Genomic DNA, 26,378 nt, shown 5'->3' on the forward strand with positions numbered 1-26,378 from the left:
AAAGCCAGCATTTAGTGAGAAGGCTATTAAGTCGTAAGTTAGATCAGCCTGGATAATTACAGGGAACAGAAACGGGCCATAGTTCAGTGGCAGTAGGCAAGCTTTGTACATTCCCAATAAATGCCAGGAAATATGGACTTCTGGTCTGATTCAGAGTGTCTTACTAATCCTATATATCCTTGTATCAAACTATGATGCAAACTACTGAGGAGCTCTTCTGGGCAAGCTCTGCCGAAACAAATGGGAGCAGCACAAAAAACACATCTGTAACCGTTCGCTACTCCCTTTTGGCTGAATGTGGGACATGCAGGAGAGCTTCGTAGCAGATTTTGTCATTCTTTGGTACAGGCAAAGTCTGCATTCTGCAACTGGGCGACAGCCAATTTTACAGGTTTCCATGGTGAGATCTTGTGCTCTGCTTGGGATGTGCTTGACGGTGGAAGTTACTTTATCATTTATTTATAAAAATATTTATCTACCACTATATCATCGAGAATAACAAAGCCATTTACAATAGCATTTGTATATAATAAAAGTACATAAAAAATTTAAAAACAAAGACCGTCAAGCAACTATTATGGAAAGATGAATTCTGAACTGCCTGAAGAAGCCTGGTGGGATGGAAGGATTTCCAGCAGATGTTTAAAGGTTGGAACAGAAGGCACCTGCTGATTCACTATTGGAAGAGTATTCCACAATACTGGGTTGATGACACACCAACGAAAGGCTCCATTTTGATCCCAAATGAGCCTTGTCAACATGGAAAATAACCTACAACACTTCTGCAGATGATCTCCGTAATTAAGCTAGGATAAAAGGGTCTAGGCCAGGGTTTCCCAAACTCGGGTCTCCAGCCTTTTTTGGATTACAAATCCCATCATCCCTGACCACTAGTCCTGCTAGCTAAGGATGATGGGAGTTGTAGTCCGAAAGACATCTGGAGACCCAAGTTTGGGAAACCCTGATCTGGGCGGTCCTTAATCTAAGTCGCCCTGGGATTTGTAGATTAATTCAGAGACCTTGAACCTGGCTCAGGAGGAGAATGACTGTACGGACGGATGTTGGCTGGGATGTAAATGCAGGTGGGTGGACGAAAAGAGGGATGTGGAATCTGTAGCCCTTCAGATGCTGTGTGACTACAACTCCTCTCGTTCCTGACCATTGGCCATGCTGGCCGGCACTGATGGAAGCTGCATTGCACCATCATCTGTAGGGCCACAGATCAGGGCTGGAGAAGGGCAAGGCCCAGGGAGAACCCTAAGAGCTGGGTAAAGAGACCTAGAAGTTTCATCTGGCCCTGGGTCTCAGGTTCCCCACCCTTGACATAAACTGACATAAACTGACATACTTGCTGATTACACTTATATTCCAGCTTTCCTCTGGGGAGCTCAGAACAAGACTATACTAGGTAGCAGATCAGACCCAGGCATGCTTAACCCAGGGGGAAGGCTAAGTAGCTTGAGTCACAGACCTACTGGCACAAACAGTTTGGATTTCTAAACATACTGCATTTGTTCCTTTATTTGAACATAGGGATGCTCAGAGTCAGAAGTGGAAGAACGAGATATACAGAAGGGAAAACATATTTTTCTTGCAGTTAGCAAGGTAGGTTTATTTCTGAGCCGTTGAGGATCGGCCTTATGGAAAACAGTCGGCAAAGGGGTATCCCCCACTTGAACGTTTGTTACCCTGGGGTTGTGCCTCGTTGGCTCATGACGGACTCCAGCTCATCCAGGAAGATTGTGGAGGGGGCGTGGTAGCGGGCAAGTTCAAATAACACCTGTCCAAAAAGAAAAGGGGAGGAGGGAGAGACAGCTAAAGTCAGGAGGGACAAATCTCCCCACCGCCATGTTCTTGCGCACCTTCAGTTGCTGGGATCACAAGCGGGGAGAGCGCTGTGAAACATGGACCACTTATTAACGCCATCTCCAACTCCTCGAAAGATTTCATCAGTGGTGTCTCTGGAAAATTTTACACATAACTTGAGAAGACAGGCGAACTAATGCCAGTGCACTGGAAGAAGCAAAGATCATCAGTGATGAAGCGATGATTCTTCAACATGAACTTCGTTGGACTGGTCATGTTGTTCAGATGCCTGACTATAGTCTTCCAAAGCAACTACTCTACTCCAAACTTAAAAATGGAAAGTGTAATGCTGGTGGTCAACAAAAGAGGTTTAAAGACTCTCTCAAGGAAAATCATTAAAAATGTAGTATAAATACCGACAACTGGGAAACACTGGCCTGCGAGCACTCCAATTGGAGAACAGCCTTTACCAAATGTGTCGTGGGCTTTGAAGACGCTCAAACTCAGGACGAAAGGGAGAAACGCGCTAAGAGGAAGGCACACTTGGCAAACCCTCACCGTGATCAACTCCTGCCCGGAAAACTATGTGACCACTGTGGAAGGACGTGTAGATCCAGAACTGGCCTCCACAGTCACTTACAGACTCACTGTTAAGACTGTGTTCATGGAAGACAATTTTACTTGGCTACGAGTGATCGCGAAAGAAAGAAAGAAAGAAAGAAAGAAAGAAAGAAAGAAAGAAAGAAAGAAAGAAAGAAAGAAAGAAAGAAAGAAAGAAAGAAAGAAAGTTGCACTCAGGTCCCTTAGGCATCTGACTGGCCATTGTGAGAACAGTATGTTGGGCTAGATGAGCCCTTGGACTGATCCAGCTCTTTTTACATTCTTTCTTCCTGTTCTTTTCAATGGGGCTTGTAGAACTCAAATTTTGGGGCAGGAGAAGAGCAACATCAGGTACACGCATATCTTATGCATGTTCATAGAACCATAGAATTGTAGACTTGGAAGGGACCCCAAGAGTAATCTAGTCCAACGCCTGCAATGCAGGGATCTCAACTAGATCATACATGACAGATGGCCGTCCAACCTCTGCTTAAAAACCTCCAAGGATCATATGATGAACCACTTATGAACTGCATTGCTATGTTCTTCCTGCACATTCCTCTTTAACCTACATTTACAATTATTCCGTTCACTGCAGACCATTTAGATAAATCAGTTATTACCCAAAACAAAGGTATTAATGTCAAACACATGAAGCTCAGGCTTCATTTGTTTTCACTGCATATATTAAAAATGCTAAACTAATTGGAACTTCCAAGTGTGGTCTGGAATAGAGCCAAATGCTGTACATTTTTGGCTTTGATGTAGTTAGACTGTAGAGAATGACAATGTTCACTTACTCATGTTATGTCATTATGATCTTATGATCCATTCGGAGAACTGAGGGTACAGAGTTAATAAAATAAAAAGCTGCACTTGTTCTGGGCTCTGGCTGCCAGAGAGAGAGAGAAGGAAACGCAGGTGCCAGAAGGCTAGTTGGAGAAAATATCTGAAACGCTGCCTTGGTTTGGTAGGCCAAACCACTTCTTAAATCTGGACGGCTTATAAAAGAGGAGAGAAAGAGCAAACACACACAAATAATCCTGTCTTTGCATTTTAAATCTTTTCTCCTAAATCCTACCCAAGTATATGGAGAATAATAGGATAGAAGAAAATTATTCCAGAAAGGGATTCTGGGCAAATCCTAAAAGAGCACCAAGGATTAAAACATCCCCCTTTTATGTATTGTTGCCCCATATATGTTTTTAAATAAGGGGTTTTTAAAAACGTAAATGCAAGTTAGAATAAAGTTGGGTTGGTTGGACTAAATAGCTTCCGTTTTCCTGATCAAAACACAACGTGGATAATCCCAAGTATTACACAAAATGAGATTTTTCTTGGATTTTCTTTTTAAACTAAGGATGATGGCTTATTTTTCTCTACAAACAGAACTCTTAAGGAGAGGTAAAACCCAATATCCTGTCACTTTTAGCATCATGTGTTCTTGCTTTCCTTGCTTAAAAAGATGACTGCATTCAAACTCCATTCTGACACAAACTCCAGCATGGGTCTGAAGTTGCAACTTTAATCTTTGCCGTTAATGGAACCACATACTGAGAGCCTAATTCACTGCTGCAGCCAGATGATTACAGATGGATTATGCATTTACACACCAGTACAGAAAGAAAAAGGCCAGATAACTTAAGAAAGGTGTCATTTAATAATAAAAGCACCTAGCCCTTAGAACTCCAATGATAGGTTTAGCAGTGTGTGATCAGTGCGCTAACAAACCCTTGGTAAAATCTCCAAAGACAGAGTGGGGTAGGATTTCAAGTGCTTCTTGGCCTGTCATTGCCCTCCCCATAACTAGCAAAATTATGCAAAACTAAGAAATTTTATTATAATTTATGTAAGGCTGTAGAATTCTGCCTTCATTTCTTTTTGGTAGCACCGAATATATGTTACCTTGGTCAGGTATAGATATAGATAAGGTAAAAGGTAAAGGATCCCTGGACGGCTAAGTCCAGTCGAATTTGACCATGGGGTGCAGCACTCATCTCCACTTTCAGGCCGAGGGAGCCGGCATTTGTCCATAGACAGCTTTCCGGGTCCTGTGGCCACCATGACTAAACCGCTTCTGGCGCAACAGGACACTGTGACGGAAGCCAGAGCGCTCAGAAATGCTATTTACCTTCCCACTGCAGCAGTACCTATTTATCTATTTGCACAGGCATGCTTTCAAACTGCTGGGTTGGCAGGAGCTGGGACAGAGTAACGGGAGCTCACTCCGCTGCGGGGATTCGAACCACCAACCTTCTGATCAGCAAGCCCAAGAGGCTCAGTGGTTTAGACCTCAGTGCCACCCGCGTCCTGATATAGATGATACAGATATAGATATACAGATACAGGTCTAGGTGGACCTTGCCCTGTTCTAGCAAGGAAACTCTTGCATCCCTAAGACAAACTGAAGACTCGGGATCACTTAAGTTAGGCTAGCTACACCTTCCCTGTTCCAGAAAGTAAACTCACATTTGAATGGTACAAAGCAAGAGTTGGGTGGTGGGGCTTCTAGAAAAGAAAGGCGGGGAGGGGGAAGAATATATCCATTCCTGCGTTAGGCCACCTCACTCACAAGATTCTCTGCCAAACACTGCGGATTTCCGCCAGGACATGAGAAAAACAGAAGGCGCTCTTACTTTCACAAGCTTTTCTGAATCCCCCCTCCATTTGCTGACGATGGTGGATGCCGAGATGTTGAAGAAGGTTGTGTTGCATTCAGTGGCAACAGCTTTGGCTAGCAAAGTCTTCCCAGTGCCTACAAGGTGCAGGAAAATCAGTCAGCACTCAGTCTTGACATAGGCGCTCCTCAACATTTCTCCCTCAGCTATTTGGTCAGAAGAGGCATACCTCCATTAAAAATCCCCAATTGACCATTTGAAAGGAGTTTGGAAAAAGTGAAACAATTTATCGGCAGTGGCGTTTCCGTAACAATCACTCGACCAGCATTCAAGCAAGTGTTAGCTGGGAAGAAAACCTTGTCTCTCTGTCTTAACACTATCATTCAGGTTTGGGAGAAATAATATTCTCCCAGGAATGGGGGGACTAGAGATAGGAAGAAAGGGTACTATTGAGATTGTACGTAGCAGCTAAGTCACAGACCTGCTTTCCTTGCATAAAATAAACCCTCCCAAAACAGATGCAGTGACCGTTTTTTAACCATTCTGTCAATAACACTCCCAGTCTTTGGAGCGGTTTTGCAAGGGATTCGCAGGTGGTGGTGGTTGCTTTTAAAAAGGCATGCATATGGGAAACATGTCTCTTTAAAACATTCTCCTTTTAAATGGAGAACAGCAACTCTGCAGCCAGAGGGTCAAAAATGGAAGCTGATCTTGCATTCATCCATAGCTGCCAAGTTATCCCTTTTTAAAAGGGATTTTCCCTTATGCTGAATAGGCTTCCTCGCGAGAAAAGGGAAAACTTGGCAGCTATGCATTCATCTCACAAGATATGCAAGGCTGCAAGAGAAGTTATGGGGCCAGGTCCACACAGTGGATGTGAACAATATTGAAATATGTTATGTCTGCCTTCAGCCAGGAGTAAGAAAGGTGTTTACCCTAAGGGAAGGGGATGCATAAAAAGGTCTCTCAAGCTGTGGTTTAAGGGAATGCGGGAGTTCATTCGCAAACTGTAGTTATTAATTATGCACAGTACCTGGGGGCCCGTAGAGCAATAGTCCTTTCCATGGAGAGAGGATGCCAGTAAACAGTTGTGGATACTAAGCAGAGAAAAATAATATCAGAATTAAATAATAATTCTTGGGAGTCAAACTGCAATTTTTGCAACCATTTTGGGCACCCAAACGACCACCACCCCAATATGTTGATTTCGCAACAGTTCATCTGTAGAGCACGTGAATTATGGGGGCAGTTTGCAACTGAACTCCATGTGTAACTGACACAGAGAAGACATGCAATAAACTCGAGGCAAAATAGCAACCTCTTGCAGATTCTGCTTCGCAGACTTCCAGCTTCACCAAAGCACGTAAATGAGAGAGAAGAAAGGTCTGTTTTGCAGGCATATCCTTGGGCATGTCTAAAGGTATTGTAAGCAACAGTGGGGTGGGTGGGGATGGAGACAGGGCAGTCTATCTTTCATTACAGTCATCCAACAAATACTCTACAGCTCTGTGACTTAATCTATGACCAGTGATGGCTCAATGTAAGGTTTCTTAGGGCTGGGGTAGCTCAGTCGATAGAGCATGAGACTCTTAATCTCAGGGCCGTGGGTTCAAGCCCCACATTGGGCAAAAACATTCCTGCATTTCAGGGGGTTGGACTAGATGATCTTGTGGTCCCTCCCAACTCTGACTTAAATACTGAAGATCTGTGTTTTGAGGAGACAACGAAGCTGTCTAATGCATGATCAGGACATTCATCCATTTAGGTCATCACAGCCTACTCTGGTAGGCAGCATCTCTCTAAAGTCTCAGACGCAGAAATGTCTCTTCTGTCTGAAACACTGAAAAGACACTGCCAGTGAGATGAATACGTACTCCAAAAAACACGAGTGCTTATATATATATCCATCCAGCCTAGTACTGTCTACTTTGACTGGCAGAGGGTACCCAGGGTCTCATGAAAGGGTCTCTGTGATTACCAGTTCCTAATGCTTTTTAATCAGAAATGTCAAGGGCTGAAGCTTGGACCTTCTGCATGTAGAGGACAGCCACCCAAGGTAAAGGGAGATCTGGGTCCTACAGCCCAAGAAGGGAAAGCTGCAGCCAAACTCCTGCACCACAGCAGCACTGGAATGAAGCTGTACTCTGGCTGGCAGGCAGTAGGAGGCGCTGAAATGCCAGTCAACTTCAGAGACAGCTCAACCAAGGCAGCTCCATCTGATGCTCATTCCTCATTCCATGTCTGGCCCAATTTGGCTCCCTAGCCCAGGCTTCCTCAACCTCGGCCCTCCAGTTGTTTTTGACCTACAACTCCCATGATCCCTAGCCAGCAGGGATGATGGGAATTGTAGTCTCAAAACATCTGGAGGGCCGAGGTTGAGGAAGCCTGCCCTAGCCCCCTCTGAAAATCAGTGCTAGAAACCGAGATATGAAAGCTAGGAGCTAAATGGCACCTTAAACCTAGGTTATGGGCGCAACAACGGAATGTCTAGGTGTGCTTTTTTAATAACAAGAATACAAAGCTGAAAATGAATGAACTGCAGCTAAAATATTATGTTCTTTTTTAACATGGTTTAGTTCTTCCCCTGCCCACCCCCTCATATTTTTAAGAGGGTCTCTTCTCCAGTCTTAAAAGAGTAGTTGGAAGTGGGGAGGCAGAAAAAAGCTCCTCCTTTCCTTCCACTCTGCAGTTTTAATCCAAAATTTTAGGCGCAGTACTGCGCCTAGGGATCAGAAACTGCTCGCACTAATGAAATTCCCCATCGCAACATGCGCTTAGAGCAATGAGAGTTTTGAACACTGCTGAGAAGTTGACACTTTCAAGATCAGGAGTGCCAAACCAGAGAGAAAGAAGCTTTCAAAACAGGTTCTCTTACCCTAATTGGGTACACAACAGCTTCCTTGACCAACCGCTTGGCTGCATCGAGGCCAATGATATCGTCCCACTTTACATTCGGGTTGTGGAGGTAGATATCCTGCAAGACATTTTTTGGTCTTCTTAAAGGCAGGGCTGCAGCTTCCCTGTACAGTCAGGCAAACATCGGTGCAGCAAAATAAGCTCCGTTATGCCAGAGCATAAAAACAAAACAGTGACACAGAAAGAGACAGGTTGCTTTGCAGTGTTTCTCAGTGGGTCCCCAGCCTGTTGTTAGACTACAACTCCCATCATCCCTCGCTAGCAGGGCCAGCAGTCAGGAATGATGGGAGTTGTAGTCCCAACAACAGCTGGGGATCCAAGCCTGAGAAACACAGAGAAGGTATAAGCACAAAATTGTTATTGCAGCAGAGAACTGAAAATTCTGAACAGGCTCACTTAGGAGTAAATCCCAATGAAACAGATGCTCCTGCAGAGCATCTAGGTTTAGGGCTGCAGTGTGGGAGTTTTATGGCCCATGGGCTGAGCACAAGGTACCCTAAGTGAAGGTCTCTAAGTACATGTAAAGGTCTGGGCTCTTCCCTGCTACCCATCCCAGCAGCTCCTTGCTGTGCATCAGATGAAACATGTTGAGGAGTGAATGCTTGAACTAGTTTGATGTAGAAAGTTAGAATTTTCACTTGTTGCTTTGCCCATTTTCACCTCTAGCCCCAGCCCAGCCCCAGAAAGCTTCCCAGATGTGAACGAAGCCCTCAATCTGAAAAGGGTTCCCCACAGAGCGTCAAGTCTCGCCTCCTGTGCATACACAGAGAGCACAACCCAGCAGGGAAATCTCTTGCATGGACCCCACGGCAGAGGGTGGAAGCTGTGCTAGAAGAATGAAGGTTGGGGCTTCCACAGGGGACTCTCCTGCTGGGCTGTATCCAGAATGGGGTTATTCATAGACCTTCCTCCTGTTCCCCCATCCTGATGTTGGGTACGGAAATGCGGAGAAGCGGAGGATTCATTCCTTGGCCAACTAGGCTCAGCATATGCTCCAGGACTGAAAAGAAACAAGGTTCGGTCTTACCCTGCTCACAACCGTCGCAAGTTCTCTCATTTCACCAGTCATCCCAATAAAGGCACCCAGAGGTTTCAATAACCGTTCCTACAAAAAAGACACATGTACATGCAATCTATATACAGCATAGCAGGCACGTCCAATAGGTCGATTGCGGGGGTGTCCCAGGTTGATCGCGGCATGAAGTGCAACAAGTACAACAACAACAACAACCCCAAAAAATCGCTCAACAACTTTGGTCATCCCTTCCCTTAAAAAAGCTCAACAACTCCTGGCAATGACAATGGGTAGATCACAGCCGGTCTTTTTATTCTTGAGTAGATCACAGTCTCTTGGTAGTTGGACATGCTATAGCATACAAAAAAATATTGTTTCGGTTATTTTGAGGGGCTGCTAAACTTTAAATTGAGTATGTGAAAGTTTTAAGTATGCAACACCATTTTTGGATTAGGTTTTTTTTTTCATATTAAGTCCTGTTCAAGCTATCTTCCCCTGCCCCATCTCTATCCCTGTGCATATGCAGCGTTTTAAAGTCCCCACGCTCTCCCCACACAATTCCTCCACCTAGGAGGAAGGTAAAGTCCAAATTGGGAGATGCTGTGGCTATGTGGATAGGAGGAGAGACTACATCCTATCCAGGATCTAAGGTGCTATTGCGTTTGAACAGCCAAAAGAACTTCCAGTTCGGACGTCACCATCTATGCATGTCAAGGAGAGGAGAGAGGATGATACATGCAAGTCCAAAGGCCACTCCAAAAGACTTTTCTTCCCAGTTGGATTTACCAGATACTTATTGTCAGTTTGCGTTTCTTAGTGCACAAAGCATTGATCTGATGTGTAGAGATCTTTTCTATTCTGCTTAATACAAGAGGATTCTAGAAGCTAGTAGAAGCTTCTCTGTGTGAGAGAAGCAGGCAGAAGGGTCATGAGTTGTTTGGGTTATACCTTCTGGAAGCTGAGTACAGCTGTCTCTTATCTCTATTCTGCAAGGTCATGCTGATTATAAATACTGGCCAGAAGGAGCCCGGGTCTCACTTTCTCTTTCTGTCTCTCTTTTGCTCTGTGTGGTGTTCTATATATAGTATGCTTCGTGTTAAGGTTTTAGACTTATTATAAGTTCTTGTTAAGTTTTATTGCAACTGGATTTCTTATGGACTGTGCCATTCCTGATTGTATTCGGATTCGTGGCCATTATGGTCATTTGCTTTTAGCACCAGTAAAAGCTCTTCTGGATGACGTACTACTGTCTCTGGTCTATTTTGGGGGACTCTGCAACGTGTTTAAGTTTTTCCTCCACACGCATGACACTTATTTCTTCTCAAATTTTATTTTACTAGGCAGAAAGAATATCACTCACCGAAGGATCTGGATTGCAGTTAAGGCTGTGCACAGCAATTTCATTTGATGCTCCTTTGATAGCATCCTGAATCATCCCACGGAAATCAATGATTTGGCCCTACAGGAGAAACAAATAGTGTTTACCGGACCCTGAAGCCCATGGCAGGTCTTCAGCCTGGAACACAAGAGATGTTGGACAGGGAACCAAAATGTAAGAAGCCAGACCAGTAGGGAAGCCACTGGATCAACAACGGGTGAAGGTGGGGCTGCCCCAAACCATCTGTAGGGCACCAATTTAGGGAAGGCTGCTGTAAGACATCCATAAGGTTCCACCTTCAGATACCCAAACACTCTTATAATAACAATCCATGCATGCTGTGAGGCTTCTGACTAACCCTCCTAGGATGAGTGCCTTCTCCACTTCCTTTCTGGATTGCAGACACGTTTAAACCAAACTCAGATGGCACTCGGGAAAAAGCATCTTCACTCTCCTACAGAAAACAAACACAAGCATAGGCCAATTTTGAAATTAGAAGAAGAAGAAGAAGAAGAAGAAGAAGAAGAAGAAGAAGAAGAAGAAGAAGAAGAAGAGTTTGGATTTGATATCCCGCTTTATCACTACCCGAAGGAGTCGCAAAGCGGCTAACAATCCCCTTTCGCCTCCTTCCCCACAACAGACACCCTGTGAGGTGGGTGGGGCTGAGAGACTTCAGAGAAGTGTGACTAGTCCAAGGTCATCCAGCAGCTGCATGTGGAGGAGCGGAGACGTGAACCCGGTTCCCCAGATTACGGGTCTACCGCTCTTAACCACTACACCACACTGGTTCCAGGTTTCCAAGCGGGCATGTTTGAGAAACTCCCACAATTCTCTGTGCCTGGCACCCCCAGCGCAACCAATGCATTCTATTGGAGTTTGTAACATCCATGATGGTTGCTGCTAGTACACAACGGTGCTGATCTCTGCCTTTGCTTCCTGTTGAGCACAGTTCAGGAAATGAGAAAAAGCAGGAATGCTCAATATTGAACTTTGCTCAGTAAGACACCCCTGAAGAGCAGGGAGGGGGCAGCTGGAAATAATCACTCTGGCTTGTTTTGTCTGTGGCATGGAAGCAGCAAGGGCAGGGGAACCTTTTGGGCAATGTGGGTCAGCACACTGCTTGTTCACACTGAACCATAGTTTGTTTTAAACTATGGTTTAATGTGACGTGCAAGCCAGCCATTACTGCCACAGTTACAAGTTTAGCAGCGGTAACACTTGAAACAGATCCAGCTATATACACTTTTCTCTCTCTTTTCATCCAAGCCAGGTTACCCAACACTCTCAGAATAGTTTTGGAATACAGAGGGTATATCTATAGTAGAAACACATTTTGGTTATAGTCTAGTTTAACTGTAATGCTAATCCCCAAAGGATCTGAGGAATTGTTTCCCCTCCCTTCTAATTATGCAAATCTATACACATATTCTCACTCTCTCTGTAAATGAAAATATATCAAGACTCCCTAATCCATAATTGTTTTTTTCAATAAGGAACAAAAAGCTGCCATTTAGAAAACACTGTGTATACAGCTTGTCCATTTCATTTGTATACACCATCTCTTTTAGCTTACTCATATGAGCAATTTCTAATGATTTAAATAACCATTCCCTAACAGATGGGACAATAGAGCTTTTCCAATATTGGGCAAGAACAACCCTTGCTGCAATTAAGAGATAAATAATCAAGTTTTCACTTCCTTTGTTATGGCATATCTTGTATACAATCTAGCAACATATTTAAGGCATCCATTCTAATCTTACTCCAGTTATCTGGTTGATAATTTGAAATGCTTACACCCAATAAGCTTGGGGAATTGTAATTTGGTGAGGATACAGGCAATTATCTGTCTACAAAGCTGTTGCCATCCTTCCAACACTTCTTCCCAAAGTTTGCTGGGGAGACGGAATGTCTATTAAGCAGATTTCTGTCTGTGGTTGTCCCAGGATGTCCAAAGTTTTAATTATTATTATTTAATTATTATTATCCTTCTACCTCTCTGATACCGTTACACAAAACCTCCTATAAAGGTTTTAGCAAGTAATCTACCGGTTGCTGTATCCTATTGCTAAGCGCACTGCACTCGCCAAATTTACAAAACGGGAGCGGGAGGAGGAAATAAAAAAGGAATCTCAACCTCTTTAGGACTATCCATGCTGGAATGTTTTGGCTCGATTGTCCTACGAGAAATACTTTTTGAAACTGGCCTCTGATTTGCTGGTTGAATCTTAGGAAGATTCCGACATGTGCTGCTTGTTGCCCTGGAACAACAACAACAAAAAGCAAGGCTTTCAGGAAGTGTCAGGTTTACAACCTGCCTTGACAATAGTGAAGGACTAAGGTAAGGATGGGATTTCCCCACCTAGCTCCTGGCACTCCTGGCAGGCCACACCCCCTCTCCCGGCTAAAGCTCCACCCTCTCCCTGGGCACCCACCCTCCAGTACATGGGTAGGCAAACTAAGGCCCGGGGCCAGATCCAGCCCAATCACCTTCTAAATCTGCCCCGCAAGTAGAATGTGTGCTTTTATTTAAAATGCATCTCTGGGTTATTTGTGGGCCTGCCTGATGTTTTGACGTGGTAGAATGTGTGCTTTTATTTAAAATGCATCTCTGGGTTATTTGTGGGGCATAGGAATTTGTTCATTTTTTCCCCTTCAAAATATAGTCCGGCCCCCACAAGGTCTGAGAGACAGTGGACCTGCTGAAAAAGTTTGCTGACCCTGCTCCAGTACATGGGAGACCCTGACAAACTGGGACGGGCTCTTTTCATCCTCAGTGCAACACACTTTGTAATGTGGTTTAAGCAGGAGCAGTGTGTGTGTGTGTGTGTGTGTTGGGACTATGACTGTGTGTGCCTCTACCAAGAGTGTGTCCTATGCTAAAGAGGTGCAATTTTGTGTTTGGCACCACCCACTTTAGGTCTGGCCCTGCCCACTCTTGGAATGCACCCATCAGGAATAATGTTGTGGTTGCATGACTACGAAAAATCTTTTTTACTACCAATGGTGTCCTCATGGCAGCCATTTCTCTTACCTTTTTTGTTTTCCTCCAATTCTTGGTTTGTTGTCTGCTGTTTGGGGGGGGGGGGAGAGAAGAGAGAATTTGCCTTTCTTTTAAATAATATAATGTATATAGTCAAGGGCCACAATCCAGCCACAAAGTTAAGCATGCTGAAGCTTGCCCTGCACAGTGATCTACTCTTTGCCCTAACACAAGTTGTTCTTCCCTATAATGGAAGCTGACAACTGGACAATAAAAATGGATTCTACAAGAGACTGGTATTGATGAACTGGAAGACTAAATACATGATCCCCTTTAATCAATGGTTGATGACACGACAACACCCACATCATCTGAAAGGATTGCTTACAGATGTAGACTTTGTTTGGATAAATATATTGACACCTGGAATGAGTTTCCACAGAATACAGTAGGCTACCAAGAATCAAATATATATTAGGACAATAATATTATTCATATATCCATATAATAATGCATGGAAATGTAGCTGACTGGTTACTGTATTGTATTATATGTTTTAAACATGCAGGCAACAACGTGGAACACAACTGACTGGGAAGTTCTGCTCGAACCCCACTGAAGCAAAAGCAAACCACACAAGTGCCTGGTAGGACCCTTGCAAAGCATCCATTCATCTCAGAAAGGTTTGCACAAGATAACTTCCAAGGCAGTGAATTGCGTACATAAATTCCATCCCATTACCAAGAAGGCCCTCTGCCTGGTTCCCTGTAACCTCACTTCTCGTAGTGAGGGAACCACAAAAAGGCCCTCAGAGCTGGACCTCAGTGCCCGGGCTGAATGATGGGGGTGGAGACGCTCCTTCAGGTGTACTGGGCCGAGGCCATTTAGGACTTTAAATGTCAGCACCTTTAATGCAGAATGGAGAGCGGCTATCACCATTCCAATTTGCATCAGTTTGCACCCACAGCTCTGAATCCAGCAAGTGATATGCACACAGAAACCAGCTTCGGTAAGCCAGTGTGGCACAGTGGTTGAGTGTCAGACTGGGGTCTGGGAGTTCAAATCCCTACTCAGCCGTAAAGTTCACTGGGGTGATTTGGGGCCAGTCACATTCTTTCAGTTTAACCTACTGTACCTCACAGGCCTGTTATAAGGGTAAAGCGAGGAGGAATGCTACCACACCAGCACGCTGCTGGTGTTAAAGAAAATTTTAAATACTAGTGGTAATAACAAAATCTGAATTTAAAACCTGAGAAGAAGAAAAAAAAAACCCACACACATTTATTCTGGAAATTAGCCACATACTGGTGTCTAAGGCTTTTTTGGTAATCTTTGGGTACTTCTGGAATTTGACATAGTAGTAGCTTTCGTATTCCATCAAAATAGTCTCAAGGTCAACATTGTCGCAAACTTCAAAGCGCCGCAAGCCCAGCTTCGTTTCTTGCTCCAATGCATTTGCAGTGTCGACATAACTGGGAATTACAGATTTGGGGGTTCAGTTTATTCAATTGTTATAACATTGTAGGGGGAAAAACCCAAAACATTTAAAACAAAAGATGTGGGAAGGGGGAATGGCAACATAAAACAGGACCAGAATCATTGCATCACCACTGAAGCTGTTAAGAACATCATCATCATCATCTCTGATGTTGGTCTTTCCAAGTGGCTTCAACCCCCAAGCTGCCACTGGGCAAACAGCTCTACCCAATAGCCACTATTTTGTATGCGCCTCCAACAGATGGCATCATAGCCTATTCCTGGAGTTCCCAAAATAGTGCCCACAGGGACCATGGACCCCTTGCCTCCTGCTTTCTACCCCATCCTGACACTGGCATTTTAAATATTTATTAGCTATCTATATGTTCTTATGGAACACAAGGTCCTTTCAATGACAGTCATCTTGTGATAGCAGACATCCTCTCATCACATGGCAAACACTCCTCCCCTGAGAGTTATATTTTCAAGCAGCAGTATTACTCAATTTTCTAATAATAATTGTCAGGGTTTGTTGTGACTACTCTTGAGTAACGACCGTCCACATGCTTGTCTTTCAGACGTTTTTATTGGTGCACATTATTTACAGTGTAACGGATTGCTCATTTCATGTCTACCCGCTTGAGTCAGATTCCTGCACTACTCCCTTCCGTGTTCGGGACCAGCATAAAAGCCTCGGAACTGAGAAGCGCCTCCCTTTCCTTCTCTTTCTCAGTTCCGGCGTCGGAGGTATGGATCTTCTGTCTGCCCTACTCCTGTCCACTCTTTCCGCCTCTCTCTCTTTCTGCCCATGGAGCAGGGGCTCTCCAGTGCTGCCAGAGCCCTGGCACTCCTTCTCCACTTCCTGACTCACCCCTTCAGACCCCTCGCTCTCATGACTGCTTGGAGACGGGCTGCTTCTGATGGGGGGGTTCTCTGTAATCCCTCCCCCTTACAATAATAATGTATTATTTGTACCTCATCCATCTGACTGGGTTGCCCCAGCCATTCTGGGAGGCTTCCAGCATATACAAAACATTTTAAAAATTTGAAACCTTAAAAAAAAACCTCACTTCCACGGGAGGCAGTGACTGACACCAACCCAGATGGCTTAAGAAGAGGATTAGACAAATTCAAGGAGGAGAGGCCTATCAATGGATATTAACCATGATGGCGATGCTCTGCCTCCACACAGTTGGAGGAAACAATGCTTCAGAATACCTGTTGCTGGAAAATCATCTCCCACATTTTGACAACCCATCAGTGTGGTGACAGTTTCAACAGGCCAGCCAAACAAAGCATGTAATTAGGTCGTTTGCCTGTGGGGTGTAGGAATCCCCTCCAGCTGACTAAGCAGGAAAGCTTTTCAAATACAGTGGTACCTCTACTTACGAATTTAATGCATTCCGAACGCACATTCGTAAGTCGAAAAAAATTGTAAGTCGAATCCCATAGGAATGCATTGGGAGAAAAACTTTGTAAGTAGAAGCAACCCTATCTAAAAATTCGTAAGTAGAAAAAAATCCTATCTAAATCGCATCCAAGATGGCGGACGGAGCTCCATTCGTAAGTAGAAACATTCGTAAGTAGAGGTACCACTGTATTAAGTCTTTCTCTAGATCACAAATTTACCGATGATGCCAGCCTATAGTATACAGACACATTTGCCTGGAAGAAAGCCCAGTAGAATTCTCCAGGTTTTACTACCGTATGCAGCCAGAAAGAAGACAAAGTTTGCAATTATTTAGGGTTATATCTTTGCTAACCTGTTTTTCTTTTATTCAACAAGAAAAACAGATCAGTAAAAACAAACCCCATGAATATTTGCTGGTAAGCAAAAGAAAACATACCCTTCATCCGTTAAATAATGTAAAATCAGAATGAGGAGGTTTTTTCTACGGGCTTCTGATCGCATCTCTTCCTGCAAATAAAAAGAGGAAGTTTTAGAATATGATCCTCTTGTATAAGTCTATTGCTGTCGAGAAAGAACGCAAGAAGAACCTGCTGGATCAAGCCAGTGTCCCATCTGGTCCAGCATCCAGATCTCACAGCGGCCAACCAGGTTCATGTCGGAAACCTGCAAGCAGGACCTGAGCACAAGAGCAACTCTCTCCTCCTGTGGTTTCCAGCAAAGAATCTATAATCATAGCCATCACTGAATCTATAATCAAAGTTTCCTGGAACCAGGGCTCTGGCATGTGTCCATGCAGCTTATGAGACTTTGAAGCAGCAATGGAAAACTTTTTTTTTTAGCCTGACAAACACCTTCTTTGCTGGGCAATTGTGTCAGGTGGGGCAATGGATGTAAATTTAACGTTTGTACAGTAGACTTCTTTCTGCCCATACTCACACAACCCTCTCTATCTTCCATCCAGGCAAGGAAGAGACATTATCAGAGTTCAAGGACACATTCCACCAGTTTTACACATGCAGCTCCCATTTGCAGTTGATGGGATTTACACACAAAGTAAGGTTGCAGTCCTATACTTGGGAGTAAGCCCACTAAGCGAGCAAACGTGTGTAGGATTCTACTGCAAAAGTGCAAGATTTACAGTAATTATAGTCTACAATGAAGCAAGTGTCGGCCACTATTTGACAGTGAAAACTGTTTATCATTTTTTTAAAAAAATAATCATTAGCTCATCTACTGGAATCTGGCTTTACCAGAGGAACCAGAGAGCCACCTAGTGGCCCAGGACAGAAAGGTATTTTTCCATTCTGTGCATTTTTCAAAATGAGTATTTGTCTTGTACTTTATTAGAATCATAGAATCATAGAATCATAGAGTTGGAAGAGACCACAAGGGCCATCCAGTCCAACCCCCTGCCAAGCAGGAAACACCATCAAAGCATTCCTGACAGATGGCTGTCAAGCCTCTGCTTAAAGACCTCCAAAGAAGGAGACTCCACCACACTCCTTGGTAGCAAATTCCACTGCCGAACAGCTCTTACTGTCAGGAAGTTCTTCCTAATGTTTAGGTGGAATTTTCTTTCTTGTAGTTTGAATCCGTTGCTCCGTGTCCGCTTCTCTGGAGCAGCAGAAAACAACCTTTCTCCCTCCTCTATATGACATCCTTTTATATATTTGAACATGGTTATCATATCACCCCTTAACCTTCTCTTCTCCAGGCTAAACATACCCAGCTCCCTAAGCCGTTCCTCATAAGGCATCGTTTCCAGGCCTTTGACCATTTTGGTTGCCCTCTTCTGGACACGTTCCAACTTATTAGTATCCTTCTTGAACTGTGGTGCCCAGAACTGGACACAGTACTCCAGGTGAGGTCTGACCAGAGCAGAATACAGTGGTACTATTACTTCCCTTGATCTAGATGCTATACTCCTATTGATGCAGCCCAGAATTGCATTGGCTTTTTTAAAATGTGAGTAATACGGCAATTCCGAAACTATACTAGGAGAGCTCACCAGTGTGCTGCAAAAAAAATGGCTAGCAATAAAGAAATAAGCTACCAGGAGCTCAAAGCACCCAGCCACAGAAAAGGATGCAACAGAATCACCTGCCCTTCAAGGATGCTGCCCATTCCATCTGTGCATGAATGCACAGAGTTCCACTCATGCAGTGGGACTCCCCCTTCCTTTCTTCCCCATGTGTGCACCCTCAAAATCTGCTCCAGATGTTGAGGGTGTACAGAGGCAGCAGATGCTGAGGATATACAGGAGGCTGCAGGGCAGAGGAGAGGACAGAACAGTTCCGTTGCGCAAGCAGAGGTCTGCTGCATTAGAGGAACAACAAGCTTTGGATACGACCCAATCTTTTAAAAAGCTTTTACATTTAATTGCTTTTATCGTCAATGTTTTTACCGTGAAATCACTTGAAGGTATGCTAAGGGAAGTGACTCATAAATAGAATCAAATATATAAAGTTGTACTCCTAGGATTTTGAGATAAAGGAGGGACAGCTACTCCCCATTTAAGAAAACACACAGCCTGCCTTGTAGCCCAGATCTCTTCCATAGGTGAGCTGCACAATTCCTGTTAATCATACTGAGTGCCATGGGCCACTCACTTCCATCAGGATGGTTTGGCAGTCCGAAATAGAGAAGGGAGGAAGAGGAGGAGAAGGAGAAGAAGTGGGAGGCTGGCTGCAAGGAATGGAAAATGGAGCTCTGACCTTCATGACACCAGATGTTGAGGAGAAGCAGCTCTGCCAACTCTCTTGATCCCCCTCCTGCAGTCACGTCAGGAATGGGAGAAGAACTGAGCAGGAGAAGGCAGCCGGAGTCTGAACAGCCCCATTGCCAAGACCCAGGTGCCACCTCTGTCTGTAGTAGAGATCGGATGCACATTTGAAGCACAGCAGATCCATAAGGCGAGAGAGTCTATCAAGTGCGCGTGCTCTGCCTCATCTTTAAAAGCTTTGCAGGATACGGTAAGTGTGGCAACTGTTGGGGTATCTTTGTTGCTTCTGTTTGGCCCTGCATCTCTTGCCATGTTTGTGTGCCTTGGACCCACTTATCGCTGCTGAGCCTGTACCGTGAATAAAGATCTCTTCTTTACTCTCATATAAGAGCTGCTGCCATCAGGTCCTGAGACAGGAGCAGAACACCAAGAACAATATTTAAGGAGTTTCTTTTTTTCCAAAGACCTGCGCTAACGTGGGCCTGCCAATGGTTACCACAGAAGTAGTAGAGATCTTGTACATGTGTGAAAGAATAGACGCACTTAACGAGCAAAACATTACTTAAAATTCAGTTTAGGTTTATAGTGATTTACGCTCGCTTCTTTAATTGGTATGTAGAATGCCACCATCTTTACAGCCATTGGTATTTCAATAGATGTTTAAGTGTTTAAAGTTTAATAAGCTCCCATTCCTAGAACAAAAAAATGGGTGTAATTAAATTTTCAATTACTATAAAGGGTTTTTGGTCCATACAATTAATAAAAGCTTAAGGCACTTAAACAGGAGCTAGTTTTAAATGCTAAAAGTGCTTCCCTAATTAGCTGCAATGCTTACAGAGTACATTATTCATTTCTTAAAATGCCACACATAGTTTTTGCTGCAGCTGCCAAAAGATGAATTAGCGTGCAATCAAAGTTTTAATATTACAATCAGATAATTCCTCAAGGTTCTTTTTTTCTTTTAAAAGATGCTGATGGTGCTCTGCTTATTTTAAATGAGATGAAGTTGTGATGATCAGACCTGCTTTGTTCTGCATTTATCATGGCCCTTGGAGAATTTGGTGCTCCCTTCCCATCTTTAAACAGGGCACAGGCATCCCATTAAACATCTGATTAGCCGATCCAAAAGAAAGCAAACAGCACCACATGTGCTAACCATACAGTGATGTTAATATTCAACTACACTTTGGATGAATAGGTCCTAAAAGTTGGTCAACTGGTTCTTTATTCAAGGCGGGGGGGACTTTGCTTAATTTAAGGTCCACACTTCCACTTGTGCATCCAAACTGCACATTATCTTCTTTCTCTCAGACAATGTGCATTCTCTCTAGCTCTGAATTTCATCATGCATAGAAGTCTGAGCCAATGCAACCAGATTGATGAATCCACATATCTGCTAGAAATTGTGTACCATCACAGGTAGTCCTGAAGAATGCACACATGCTCTGGTCAGACCTCACCTGGAGTACTGTGTCCAGTTCTGGGCACCACAGTTCAAGAAGGATACTGACAAGCTGGAACGTGTCCAGAAGAGGGCAACCAAAATGGTCAAAGGCCTGGAAAAGATGCCTTATGAGGAATGGCTTAGGGAGCTGGGTATGTTTAGCCTGGAGAAGAGAAGGTTAAGGGGTGATATGATAGCCATGTTCAAATATATAAAAGAATGTCGCATAGAGGAGGGTGAAAGGTTGTTTTCTGCTGCTCCAGAGAAGCGCACATGGAGCAATGGATTCAAACTACAAGAAAGAAGATTCCACCTAAACATTAGGAAGAACTTCCTGACAGTAAGAGCTGTTCGGCAGTGGGATTTGCTACCAAGGAGTGTGGTGGAGTCTCCTTCTTTGGAGGTCTTTAAGCAGAGGCTTGACGGGCATATGTCAAGAATGCTATGATGGCGTTTCCTGCTTGGCAGGGGGTTGGACTGGATGGCCCTTGCGGTCTCTTCCAACTCTATGATTCTATGATTCACACAAACTGACTGCATCAATGGGATTTTGCATACTACCCAGTCAATATAATGTCAGATAATGTAGGCAGGGGGATCCTAACCATTTCCTAGTTGATTGGAGACTGGGGATAAGGGGAGCCAGCGATTTTCATACTTAATGAACTTCAAGGAACTATTTTCACATAATTTCATCTGCTGAAAACAATGCAAAAGGTTCCAAGGCATGTTCTAGAGCAGGGGTCCCCAAACTAAGGCCCGGGGGCCGGATGTGTCTCGCCTTCTAAATCTGGCCCGCGAACAGTCCAGGAATGAGCATGTTTTTACATGAGCAGAATGTGTGCTTTTATTTAAAATGCATCTCTGGGTTATTTGTTGGGCATAGGAATTCGTACATATTTCCCCCAAAAATATAGTCCGGCCCCCCACAAGGTCTGAGGGACAGTGGACCGGCCCCCTGCTGAAAAAGTTTGCTGACCCCTGTTCTAGACTGTCTACTGACGTTGCCAACTTTTTTGGGGGGGGGGCTGTCTGCAAACCGGAGAGAAACATTCTGGGCACCATACACATACACAGCACTCAACCAAGCACACAGCACAGCCTATCATACTGCCTACAAGAGAACTAATTTCACCAGGGGGAATGGGCACACGTGCAGCATATTGGCAATCTGTAGAGCTAGCAGTCAGTTCACATAAAGCTCAAGTCAGCTATTGAGCCTCAACATCTACTTGTGAAAAACAAGAGTAATCCCAGGCCCTTGAACACCTCTGCCCTCTAGCAGGTCTCTGTAGCGGGGTAAGGGTGGTAAGCCAACTTTCAAGGAAACTTTACCACAAATTCCAGGTAACAAATGACGCTGCTTAAAACCAAGTCATTTCAACCCAACCCACAACTGGCCAAGCTATCAGGGACATGGCCTTTTCAGTTGTGGCACTGTGGTTGCAGAACTGTGGGGAGGGGGGAACCCCCTGCCCCAAACCTCTTTTTTTGCAGCTTTTAGACATGCCATGAATACCATTTTTGTCCTTTGAGGCTCTCTGTGAGCAAGTATTACTACATCTATGTCAACTTGGATTCCGTTTTAATACCTTTCTGATACCAGCTAAATCAGGTGAGCGTAGCCTATGGGTCTCAAACCCTTGGTGAGTTAGGGACTTCCCCTAAAGACAGGCTCCGGCGGATTGAGTGGACGAGATTAATACTGTGCCCAATTGTCAAGAAGGCGGCTTCTGTGTGTGCTATAGAGGGAAGTGAGGGGCAGAAAGGGGCTCCTCAACCTGGGAAGGTAGCTCATCTAGGAAAAGGAAAACCCTGATCCGTAACCTCCACTACCTTGTGGGATAGCTTTGTGAGAAGAAAAGGATGAGTAGTAAACCCTACACAAAATCCGGAGTGGAGTCCCTAGCTAACAATGTGCTGAATCTTGGCCTAAGGCAAGAACACCCGACAACCACTCTCAGGAACAGGCTGCTTATACCTGCTGGCTTGGGCAAAGAGGGTGGAGTTTAAAGGGAGGGCGAATCCTGGCAACGTCCAGCCACGAAAAGTTTCCTTGCCATGTTATGTAATGCTCTCCCTTGGGTGCCTCTGGGGATAAGGCAGCAAAGAGGGAGTCCGGAGCAGGTTGTGATAAGCGAGGCCCATTGTGCTCAGAACAGGGAAGGGGCGATAGATCCCAGCAAGGAGAGGCATGGCCAGATTAGCATGGCTGGGATGTTGTCCTGCTGCGTGGTAGGATAACCAGGTGAGGGTAGCTGATGGATCTTAAACCCTCAGTGAGTTAGGGACTTCCTCTGCATGTGAAGGCAGGCTACGGCGGATCGAGCGGAGGAGACCAAGAGTGGGTCCAACAGTCAAGAAGGCGGCTTCTGCATATGTGCTGCAGAAGGAAGTGTGGGGCAGATGGGGTTCATCCACCTGGGAAGGTAGCCCATCTAGGAGAAGGAAAACTCTGGTCCTGTACCTCCACTGCCTTGTGGGACAGCTTCAGGAGAAGAAAAGGCTAAGGAGTAAACCCTACACAAATCTGAAGTGGAGTTCCTGAGATGGTTGGATAGCGCCTTGAATGCCTGTTAACGCCTCCTTTCAGCAACTCCTGCAGCCAAGCTGGTGCCAAATGTGTTGCTCTGCTTTTCTTTGGCCCACAACAGCAAGCCTGAGAGGGAGGTCTAGTTGTCTGGGCAGCCCAGGACCTCCAGACACACTGTCCAGGCTTATGTCCTGGGGAGGTCCCTTTGGCAGTGGTTTGGCTTTACCCCTGGAGGCACACTCAGTTGTCTCTTGAGGCAGGCAGACACCAATTCTTATTTTGTTACTGATATTATAAGTCATGGGATTTTTTTTGGGGGGGGGAGCTGTAGTTCAAAGGCAGAGCAGGTTCAATTTCCAATGGCATCTCCAGGTACACCTGTGAGTGAAACCCATCCAAAGCCCTGGAGAACTTCTGCCAGCCAGTGTTGACAATGAATTAGATAATTGGAGCAATGATCCAATTCACTATAAGGGAGCTTCCTGCATTGCTATTTAGAGGAAAGGTAATAACGCACTGGCAGAACATCTGCTTTGCATGCAGAAGGCCCCAGATTCAATCCCTGCAACTCCAGGTAGGACTGGGAGGGAACCCTGCCTGAAACCCTGGTGAGCCACAGCCAGCCCATGTAAACAGTACTGAACTAGGTGAGTCAATGGTCTCACTCAGTGTAAGGCAGCTTCTTATGTTCCTATAGATTTTACCCTGAAAGACAGGAGTGTGAATCAGTAAAGAGAAAGATTTAATGAAGCATGCACTCTGCCACAGATAGACAATTAAGCTGAATGTTGGAAGATTAAAGATAAATGAAATAGCTTTTTTACACAGTGCATTAAACTATGGAACTCGCTCCTACAGAATAAAAAAATTACTTCCAGTAGCACCTTAAACACCAAGTAAGTTTGTCATTGGTATGAGCTTTCATGTGCATGCACACTTCTTCAGATACCCACACTCCTACAGAGGCAGCAATAGCCACCAGCTTTAGGAAGACGAGACAAATCCATGGAAGAGAAGGCTATTGATAGTTACAAGCCACAATGGCTACACTCTGCCCTTCACAATTGGGGTGGCAGCAATGCTTCTGAATACCAGTTGCTGGGGACCACAGGAGGGGAGAACTGCTCATGTGCAACTGGTTCTTGCTAGTTTCCCAAACACATTCAGTCGGCCGCTACAATAACAAGATCGTAGACTAAGTTGGACCCCTAGCCTGATCCAGCTGGGCTCTTCTTATTTTCTTATGGTCTTACAGCGGTTTCCCCTTGGAAAGACCCTCCTGGCTCCCCCCCCCCCGAAAGCAGAAATGATGCTGTTTCGATTATTGAGAGCTGCTTTGAGCTCAGCATTTGCCATTGGAAAAGCAGAATACCAATTATTAAAACCACTCTCCTGCTTCATCATTACTTTTTCTCCTCCCATTAACGTTTATTATTGTTGTTGTTGTTATTCATATAAATGAAGAATAACCCTTCATCCCAGGGCGGATTAAAGATTTTATATATTTATGTTGTTGTTTAGTCGTTTAGTCGTGTCCGACTCTTCGTGACCACCATGGACCGTATATATATTTATATATACATTTAAACAGCTTGGATAATTATAAGTTTTTGTGTGTATTATTCAGGCTGTTTAAATGTCAATATTGCCAACACCCAAAAACTTTTGCTCCCTCTTCTTGAGACTCACAAACCCTCCATCCTGGAGCAGCGTTACTGCGCGTGCGCGTTCCAGTTCACCACACGCATGCGCAGAGACCAAGCGCTGGGAGTTACCATAGTAACGGGGGGGAAGAGAAACACAACGACGGCTACCCTTCCACTTACCGCTTCTTTGGCCTTATAAGTAGATTTCAACGTTTGGTAGGTTAGCTCCATTTCGTACACGAAAGAAAAGCGCTCCTATTCTCCTTTCGGGGCTTTATGAGGCAACACACGAAGCTCCGCGGCCTTGGCGGCGTCTTTCCCGAGGTGTAAAGAGTGCAACCAATCAGCATCCCGGAACATACCACGGCTCAGCCAATAAGAGGCAGGCGGGCGAGAGGTGGAGGGCGGGATGGAAAAACTGGCCAATCAAGAGTTGGGCAAGATTTGCAGGCAGAGGGAGCTTTTAAAGCACATGACTTCCCCGCAAAGAATCCTGGGAACTGTAGTTCGTTAAGGTTGCTGAGAATTGTAGCACTGCGAGGGGGGGAAAGCTATAGAAAGCCCAGGGTTTTCTTTATTTGGGAGGAGGGAGTCGTGTGCTTTTAAATGCACATTTAATGTTCCTTAAATGTAAGCTTAAACATGAGTCTACAGTGTGATTCAGCAGTAAAAAAAAGAAGTAAAAAAAACTTCAGTACTTCTTTTCTAGGCGGCATCGACAGAAGTATAGTGTCCAGATCAAGGGAAGTAATGTTGTTTAGTCGTGTCCCACTCTTCGTGACCCCATGGACCATAGCACGCCAGGCACTCCTGTCTTGCACTGCCTCCCGCAGTTTGGTCAGACTCATGTTGGTGGCTTCGAGAACACTGCCCAACCATCTCATCCTCTGTCGTCCCCTTCTCCTAGTGCCCTCCATCTTTTCCAGCATCAGGGTCTTTTCCAGGGAGTCTTCTCTTCTCATGAGGTGGCCAAATAGTCCCACTCTATTCTGCCTTGGACAGACAATACCTGGAATACTGTGCTGGTGTTGTAAAATTTAAGCTGGTTCCTATGAACCCAGAGAAATGGATCTTGACCCAGGGAGAGCTCAAGGATCCAGGCAAGCAGACGAATTTAAGCGTCTCCTGCCCACCAAATAACAGAGACCAAACCAGGACGTACGAAGCAAGGCACTTTTATTTTTGCTGTTGCAACAGGGTCCTTCCTCTCACACAGGAGAACAAGGAAGGACCCCCAAACAAAGATGTCTTGCCCTTAAAAAGAAATTTGAAATTGGTTTCAGCCCACCCCCCAGAAGCATCATCCATATGTCACAGAAGGGGTGTAGCCCAAGACCCCCCTCCCTAGATTCATCATAGGTACATCATGAAAGGGGAGGTCTGGTGGCAGTAATCTGAGCAGTCTGGACCCTGCCCCCTCTTTTTACTTTTGGAGAGGAAAAAATGGCCTTCTACAGCCTCTTTAAAACAAACCTTTACACACTACCTCCACTCTTTTAAATATTTGCCATTGTTTTTGGGTTGATCAAGCCCTTACATAAGATTATTTAAGCAAGCTTGCCTTATTATTATATTATTTTAAACTATGCATGCTTTAAAAAAGGCAGTCTGTGGGTGTCATGGCCAAATTTTACACAAACCCCTAATTTCCTAAACCTGGATTATATCTCTCATTTACTTTAAGGGGAACAATGAACTATAGCAGACACAAGGATCAGACGCACATACACTTCACAGACAACACAGACAACATGTAACATGCAAACATATATAATTTTATACCATAACATACTTTGTAGGATTCCTCACAAAACTTTTCTCATTCAGAGT

At 44.6% G+C, this 26,378-nt stretch overlaps 1 protein-coding gene across 3 annotated transcripts in view; it reads right to left on the reverse strand.

Moving 5' to 3' along the window:
• KATNAL2 (katanin catalytic subunit A1 like 2) overlaps window positions 1–24,900 on the reverse strand; it is a 32,985-nt gene extending 8,085 nt beyond the window's left edge. Inside the window, exons 1-12 of one of the 3 annotated variants that reach the window (XM_035100585.3) lie at window positions 24,729–24,900; window positions 16,640–16,710; window positions 14,622–14,788; window positions 13,368–13,404; window positions 12,471–12,594; window positions 10,692–10,787; window positions 10,316–10,414; window positions 8,968–9,045; window positions 7,900–7,998; window positions 6,058–6,121; window positions 5,043–5,161; window positions 1,689–1,780 (exon numbers count right to left, since the gene is read on the reverse strand). In XM_035100585.3, coding sequence (XP_034956476.1) covers window positions 1,689–1,780; window positions 5,043–5,161; window positions 6,058–6,121; window positions 7,900–7,998; window positions 8,968–9,045; window positions 10,316–10,414; window positions 10,692–10,787; window positions 12,471–12,594; window positions 13,368–13,404; window positions 14,622–14,788; window positions 16,640–16,710; window positions 24,729–24,779 — 1,097 coding nt within the window. In that variant the 5' untranslated portion in view covers window positions 24,780–24,900. The remainder of the gene's footprint in view (window positions 1–1,688; window positions 1,781–5,042; window positions 5,162–6,057; window positions 6,122–7,899; window positions 7,999–8,967; window positions 9,046–10,315; window positions 10,415–10,691; window positions 10,788–12,470; window positions 12,595–13,367; window positions 13,405–14,621; window positions 14,789–16,639; window positions 16,711–24,728) is intronic. The other 2 variants (XM_035100586.3, XM_035100587.3) reach the window with 2 other exon arrangements.
• Between the last annotated feature and the right edge of the window lie 1,478 nt (window positions 24,901–26,378).

This window comes from Zootoca vivipara, chromosome 10, assembly GCF_965207765.1.
Source record: "Zootoca vivipara chromosome 10, rZooViv2.hap1.1, whole genome shotgun sequence".
Lineage (NCBI taxonomy): Eukaryota > Metazoa > Chordata > Lepidosauria > Squamata > Lacertidae > Zootoca > Zootoca vivipara.